Here is a 7,930-nt window from a genome sequence, read left to right on the forward strand (position 1 = left end):
TGCCTCGCGTATCGATAACATACCGCAAGACAAATATCGCGATATGTCATTGTATAGATATTTTGGTGACAATCATTTGTTTTGTCCAACCGCTGCGTCGCATTGTGTCACAAACACGTCAGATCAAGTCAAAGGCGATACGAGGCGATGCAACAAATACTAAAAATGGAACTGCTCCGGACGCTACATCGTTGCTACTCACTGCTCCTCAGGTTAGGGTTAAATGCAAAGAACACATTTCATGTATGTAGCTTTACATATAAAACAACAAAGTATAATATATATTCTATATTAAACCGCAGTGTTTTTTTTTAGCTGTGAGGTAGTTTGAGAGGGAGGAGCTCACATTCTTATAGGGTAGGAGGAGCCAGGATTGTCAGAAGGAGGAGTTTCCGCTAGGTGACGGCAAGTAGTGAGAAAAATCCAATTTGCCCATTTGGAGCTGGCTTTTTACAAAATGTGGAATAATAAGAGAAGGAGGAAACAACTTTTTCAACTTTGACCCTCTGAATGAGGCAAAAGGAATGTATATCACTGTAGCAAAACCATTATAAAGTGATTTTATCATAACACTGCCACTTTAAAATGAACTCAAAATACAATATTGCGATAAAAGTCAAAGGTTTGCTATTAAAGTCAAATCTACGAAAGCTGACTAGGGCCAATTCACCATATACAACAACAGTCTCCATAAAAACTGGCCCTAACCTGTTTCTGTAGCTCCGCAATAGCCACAGATGGACTGAAAGCTCCTCTTCCAAACTTCACAGTTTTTCCTTCTGAACAGATTACGTTTTTGGCAATATCTCTTCAAAGTCCTCAAAGAGATAACAACGCTGTGTTTATGAGCTAAAAAAGAAAGAATCTATTTGTCGTTAAACTAGGGCTGAACGATTTTAAAAAATAATCTAATTGCAATTTTTTCCCTCAATACTGCAATTTAATATGCTATTTTTTTTTTTTTTTTCAAGGGCCTCTTGTCATGTATTTTTCAATGAACACAAGCAATAAATCAATCTGTTTCATAATAAACCATTTCAGATTTATTTAAACTTTAAATAAATATAAAATATACATTTTAAAGCACAGATTACAACAATAAAGCAAACAAATCTGTGGCTTCTCCTCTTCAACATATCTAACTAACTTCACGTTTCATGAAACATGTAAACATGTGGACTGCACTTCTTAAACACTCTCTGAACTTAACAGGACAAGATAAGACAGGACAAGAAAAAATAAAATAAAAAATGCAGCCTTTGCGATTAGAAAATCGCGCTTTATGATATCGCGGTAATCTCGCAAATAAAATTAATCGTTCAGCCTTATATTAAACCCAACTTTGAAGTATAGTTTCATTCATCGATACATTTTGTAGACGACCACGATCTGCTGTTTGTTGTCATATGGTGAATTGGCCCTCGTCAGCTTCCGTAGATTTGACTTCATTCGCAAACCCTCAACTTTTATTTTTGTATTGAGTTCATTTTCGAAATTTTGACTTTAATCGTGATTTTCGACTTTAATCTTGACATTCTGACTTTTATTCTTGATTGGTCTAAAATTATTTTCTCCATCAAAAGTTGCCCTAATCTGCTTCCTGAACTTTCCTTTTGTGTGATCACGGCCTTATATTAAAAAAAATTAAAAAAAGAAACGTTAAAAAAGAAACCGATCAAAGGGTGAAAAATAACTTTCTGTTGTGTAAACAAACATTTTCCTGCTTTGTTTTGTGTGGATTTAGCAAACAGAGTTATTTGTTATGGCTTTTTTTTCTCCACAGTCCTCAAAGGCAAAGTGTTTTCCCAGCATCCTTTGTGTTTGCTTTGGCGTGGACCAGCACTCTGTCATTGTTGCTCACTTAATGCTTAACCTCGTGAAATAACAGGACGCAGAATGGCCTCGTATTTTCAGGTGATTGCACATCTTCAGGGGAGCACGGGTCACTCTGGTTCACATTACTCTCTCTCTCTTTTCATGAACCAAAAGATTAACCTCACTCGTCTTCTTACGTGTGTGTGTGTGTGTGTGTGTGTGTGTTGTGAGTTTAGGAGCAAAGAGCACAAAAGGCTCAGTCAGCCATTAACACTGATGTTGGCATTACTAGAGGAGGGCGTCCAATCATTTAACAGGATCTGTTGGTCGGTGACATCAACGTAGAGTTGTCATAATTCCAGAAAAGTCATTTCGTCTTCTTTTTTGAAATAATATGTTATGGTTTCATTTTTTCATGACACGTACTTTAATCTCCTGACACGAGAGACAATCGGGCGACGTGGATAACTTGAGAGTTCCCTCAGGCTGGCCACGCCCAGAAATAACTCATAAGGACACATCAAAGCAATCAGTAGATGCCTCTGAGGAAGACTGACAGCTGGCCGTCGAAACATGTCAGGAGATTAAAGTAAATTTCCTGAAAAAAGTTGCCTGAATAAATGAAACCTTAACACATTATAGAGTTGTCATGTTCTTCATGGGACGATGTGTATGCACTGGTTTCCTTCCGCAGTCTAAAAACTTTCAGTTTTACCTCAAGTTTGCCAAAGTTTTCTATCTTCCCCAAATTCAAAACTGACAGTGTGCGTCTGTAACTGTTTTTCTCTGTTCGTCCAGTAACATGATTAGTTTTCAATTTTCATACATAAAGGCCAGATGTTTAACCTGGTTAACCACTTCTAGACCTCGTTTCAAGCCCTTGGTCTATAAAAGTAAAGGCCGACTCCTCGAAGTTCTACAACTATCAGACCATCACTGTCCTGGGAGACGTTCTGATCTGGATCAGTGAGAATTACAGATCTGCACAGAATTGGTGAGACCAATCATCCAAAATGGATTTTAAGAGACCTAGAAAGTGAATTTCAATGACGTGTTATCTCATCTCGCCTCATTATCTCATCCGTGCCTCTGACTCTTTCAAAAACACAGTTAAAAACCCACCTATTCACACAAGCATTTAACTAAATCATCTCCTTCCTGTAAAGCGACTTTGAGGTTTTTAAAAAGAGCTACGTATATAAAACTGACGCATTATTAGACCTGGGCCGATAATCGACAAATCAATTAACCGGACGGACAATAAAATGAACTCGGTAAGTTTGCCCGCCTTGGTAGATTGTCATATTCATGCATATTTGGCGGCGCGACTGTCGGCTACAGAGACTAGCGTTAGCAATGGGTATTAAAGAGCAGATAACTCAGCTAGTTCTAATAATTTCTCAGTGAACCTGCAGCGCAATTACTCTAAAATAGCATTCCACCGCCAGGTCATCTTAGATTTAGGTAAATCAATCCGTTATAGTTCGGTAGATGCAGAAACTCTGGACCTAATACGTAGCTTCGGATTGCTACGCCGGCTACACCCAGTGGCCTGTGGAGCAGCGGAGCCTCCTTCGCCAGCGGAGGAGACGTAAGCGGTGTGATTTGGTCCATTCTGTATGGTTGAAGACTGAATGAAAACAGAATAGAATGAAACGGGGGGAGGCGGGGCCATTATTGTTTACAAAGGTTCTAAATGGATTGGAAGTGTTACCTGGTAAGGAATGTACAACTACTGTATATACCTCTGTGCCTCAATGTTTAATATTTATTGCAAGTGCAATTTAGTTTTTGATAGACTTGATAAACCATTTTATTTTCTGAACAGAGACAGGGTCTATTTTATTGTTTTTGTTTGTGATATTTATTAAAGTGCAATGTTTTGCTAACAGAGACTGAGAGTTTATTTTATTTTAATTGTTTGTTTTATTTGATTAAGATATTTTAAAGTTCTTGAAATTCCAATGGTAAAAAATACTAATGAGAAATACAAGTTGATTGCATTTGAAAGGGTGAACTTGGATTTTTACATGTTATCATTACATTAGTGGTTAATTTGGTCTAAAAAAAAAAAACAAAAACGAGAATAATATCATTTATCGGCAATAATTTGTGGGACAATATATTGTCCTGCAAAATCTGTAATCGGCCCACGACTATGCATTATTACTATTATCATTATGAGCAAAAAGTAACGGGGTGCTGTGTGCTCTATGCCTTCAGTTTGGATCAAATAAACATAATGTGCAGTCGCCTCTTCCCCACCCTTCCCATTGTCCTACCCTGACTCCCTCTTCCCTGTTCCCTTCCCCCTCACCCATAGAGGTGTAACACTGCCCTCTCTTTTTATATTCTCCCTTTAATTACGTTTTTCTCACCCTTCCTTAGGGAGGGCTGGTGATGGTCAACAAAACATGCATTGCTGTTGTAAAAAGATGGCACCACATACAGTGTTGACCTTTGACATCAGGTGCCGACAAGGTCAAAGAATAACAACATAATGTGTTTGTAAAGTTGTACATAAGCCACTAACCTGCTCAGAGCCAATGCTCAGCTTCTTCTCCACATGATCATGGATGACTTCATGGATGTCTTGATGGCTGTCTTCATGAGTGTCCTCATGACTGTCTTTACGGGTTTCTTCATTGATGTTTTCATTGGTTTCTCCCTGGCTATCTTCACGGTTGTCTTCATTGAAGTCTTTGTTGACTTCTCTATGGAGTTCTTCATGGAACTCTTTGCAGACTTCTTCGTGGACTTCTCCGTGGACTTCTTCGTGGACTTCTTTGTGGACTTCTTCGTGGACTTCTTCGTGAACTTCTTCATGGGTGTCTCTATAGGTGTCTTCGTAAGCGTCTCCATTGGTGTCGTCGGTGTTGTCCTCTTCGTTGCCTCCATGCTGGTCCCCGTTACTCTCTGGTGCTGCTGTGGTTCTCTCCTCCTGACCATGGTTCTCCTCTTCCTTCATCTCCATCTCCTCCACTTTGTCATCCTTCACCTCCACCACAGCCTCTCCTTCCTCCTCTTCATCACCCAGTGGGACCCCGTGGGTCACATGTGTCTTCATACACTTCAGGTTGAGTCTTTTCAGCAGCTCCTCCGTGTCCGGGTCCACCACTATGAGCTCCAGGCGGCCCACGGTGGCTCGTATCCTGGTGACCACCTGCTGGTGGCTCTCGTTCTCCACGTCCTCTCCGTTCACGAACACCAGCCGGTCCCCAGCCCGCAGCCCCGAGGTCTCCGCCGGGCTGTCGGGCTCCACTAGGCGGATGAACTGTCCGCTCTTGCCCTTCTCTCCGTGGAGGTGGAAGCCGTAGCCGTTGTCTCCTTTCTCCAGGGCGCACAGCCGGGGACGCAGACTCTGGTTCTGGCTCGGCATGGTCACTTCAACAACCTGTTGCTGGATCAGTGAGTGAAGCTGCTCACAGTGAGCTAAGGATGAGGAGGGAACGTGTGTGTGCGTGTGCGTGTGTGTGTGTGTGTGCGTGTGTGTGTGTGTGTGCGCGTGTGAAAGCCTTCAGAGAAAGTTAGTGACCAACCCCCGCCCTGCTGCAGTCCGTGGGAACCAGAGAGCCGGAGTTTGTCCCACTTTGAGCAAACACTTCAGGATGGGATTTAAACCTCAGACCCGAGAGGCTGACAGAGTCTAGCACTGGTGTTCACACTGCGGGTCCGGACCCCACTGAGGAGGAGGACTAGAGTCACCCGGACGGGCGAACTTCAGTTTAGACTCAGAGCAGGAAGAGGGAGGGGCCACACATTGTAGTAACAGACACGAGGGAGGACAGCAAATAATTCAAATTTAGTGCTGGGCGATTTTGCATTAAAAAAAAAAAAAAAAAAAAAGATAAAGTCCGATTTTTTTTAAAGAAAAATTTGAGTTTTGATTCGATTTTCAATTCTTTTTTTTTTTCAATGCACTTAAAAATGACTGCAGACATCAGATATATTGTCAAAAGTGCAACTTTATTGCTGTGATTATCCTCAAGAGTTAAAAAAAAATATGCATAGAACAATCCCAAAATAAAAAGTAAACAAGGCTCTGTCATTCAACAATTTCAAGCTTTAACCAGGTTTAAGCAAAAGAAATAAGATGACTACATATTTTACAACATATAACATTACATTTTAAAAAACTATAAACTGTTCCCTTAGCATCTCAGCATAGTGTGAATGAAAAATTAAACATGCCTGTAGCACACATAGAGCCTACTCAAAGGGTAAACACATGTAAACAAAGAAAGCAAAGGTCAAAAAAACTGTGGTAGAAAAAAAAAAAAAAATATATATATATATATATATTTATATTTATATTTTAACTCGAATTTGCAAAATAAAAATCGTTTTTATCTACAAATTCAAATAATCGAAAAAAGAATCTATTTTTTTTGCCCAGTCCTATCTAAAATATATTAAATGTAATAGGTGAAGGTAGTTGATCTTGAGTGAGTGAATCCTGAGAGATCATGATAGCTTTATGAACAATAATAATAAAAATTAAAAAAAAACTTTGCTAACATATAAAAGCAGAGTAATAGTGTTTATTAGAGGTGGGATGAAACACAAAGTTGACGATATACAATACACGGCTCACGATAAAGATACGAGATGATCGTTTGGGAAAGGGAAATAAGTGAAAAAATTAGGGCTGGGACTTTAACGCGTCAATTGCGATTAATTAATTACAGAAAAATAATGGACTAAAAAATAATGCTGTTAAATTTTTTATTTTTTTTTTTGCACTACAGAGTAGAACCTGATTGCACAAGTTCCTGTTATACCCATAATACTGATGCACAGACTACAATACATAAAAGGAGACTGAGGAGAAGTGGTCGTTGTTTTTTGTGGGCGATAATTTCATTTTATAAAAACATAGGACGGAGAACTAAAGAACAGTTTTGTGCAAATTGTGCAAGAAAGAGTTTACCAATTAACGGAGCTTTGCAGCCCTCGCGCCCCCAATTTATGAACTAATATGCACAAAGATTAGTTCAAACGAAAATCCTCAGCTTCATCAGTTGGTGTGTTTATTTCATACCAACTGTTTTGCAATTTTCAGTTTCCACCTCTCTGGAATGTTCTGCACTAAGTGCTGATTTTTATTTGAGTGTACAAAAACATTTGTTTAACTTTACAAAAAAATCCAGAAAAGCATGATAATAGCAGAGATAGCTGTGAACAATGCAATCATAATATTCTTTATTCATATTATTACACATTATGTTAGCACTTAGTGCTGAAAATAATAAACACAATTTTGTTGTTAAAGCTCATTTATTGTTTTCATTGATTCAGTCATATACCTAAATCCATTTAAATTGGAAAAAATGTTGCTTCTTGTGTCGATTAGTTTAATCGAGATTAAATGATTACAAAGTCCATAATTCATTATTATTGTTATTATTATTATTTTTTAATTGAGTCCCTGCACCATTTAAAAAAATCTGTTTGAAAAATAACCATGCTTTTTACTGACCACCTCTGGACATGCTCATTTTTAACTCATTATGAATATAAATAACAACAACTAATAATAATAATAAATATTTTTTTTCCTATTTATAGAGCAAACAGTGGGTAACACTTTATATAAGGGAACATAAATTAGTAACATTTTGACTCTTAAATAGTCATTATTACGTACTTATTAATGCCTTATTCTGCATGGCCTTATTATACAACCAGTAAGCCATTAACTAAGAGTTTTCCCTCAATAACCTCAGAATTATTACTTATTAGTTGTAAGTAAGGAAGATGTTGTATATGAATTATGATCTCAATGTGCTAGGGTTAGGATTAGAGTTAACGTTAATCCTAACCTTGTTTGGACTGCGAGACTAAGGCATTACAAAGGACTTATTAAATACTTAATAATAATGAGCCAATATGTTACTAATGCTAATCAGTAACTAATTAATGATATAAAGTGTTACCAAAAAGTGTTATTCTGCAAATAGAACGCAAAGACACACTGACAATTCATGCCAGTCTAAAATTAAAACCAATTCATGTCATTATCATGACATTCTTTAAAAAAAAAAAAAAAAAAAAAATACATGTGAATGAACGTATTTGCATTATAAGTTTAATAAACAAAACAAACATCAAACTA

At 37.9% G+C, this 7,930-nt stretch overlaps 1 protein-coding gene across 1 annotated transcript in view; it reads right to left on the bottom strand.

Moving 5' to 3' along the window:
* The window catches only part of nherf1b (NHERF family PDZ scaffold protein 1b), a 47,343-nt gene extending 41,810 nt beyond the window's left edge, over positions 1–5,533 (bottom strand). Inside the window, exon 1 of the mRNA XM_028455919.1 lies at positions 4,349–5,533. Within this exon, the coding sequence (XP_028311720.1) occupies positions 4,349–5,194 (846 nt within the window). The 5' untranslated portion in view covers positions 5,195–5,533. The remainder of the gene's footprint in view (positions 1–4,348) is intronic.
* Between the last annotated feature and the right edge of the window lie 2,397 nt (positions 5,534–7,930).

Source organism: Gouania willdenowi, chromosome 8, assembly GCF_900634775.1.
Source record: "Gouania willdenowi chromosome 8, fGouWil2.1, whole genome shotgun sequence".
Taxonomy (NCBI): Eukaryota; Metazoa; Chordata; class Actinopteri; order Blenniiformes; family Gobiesocidae; genus Gouania; species Gouania willdenowi.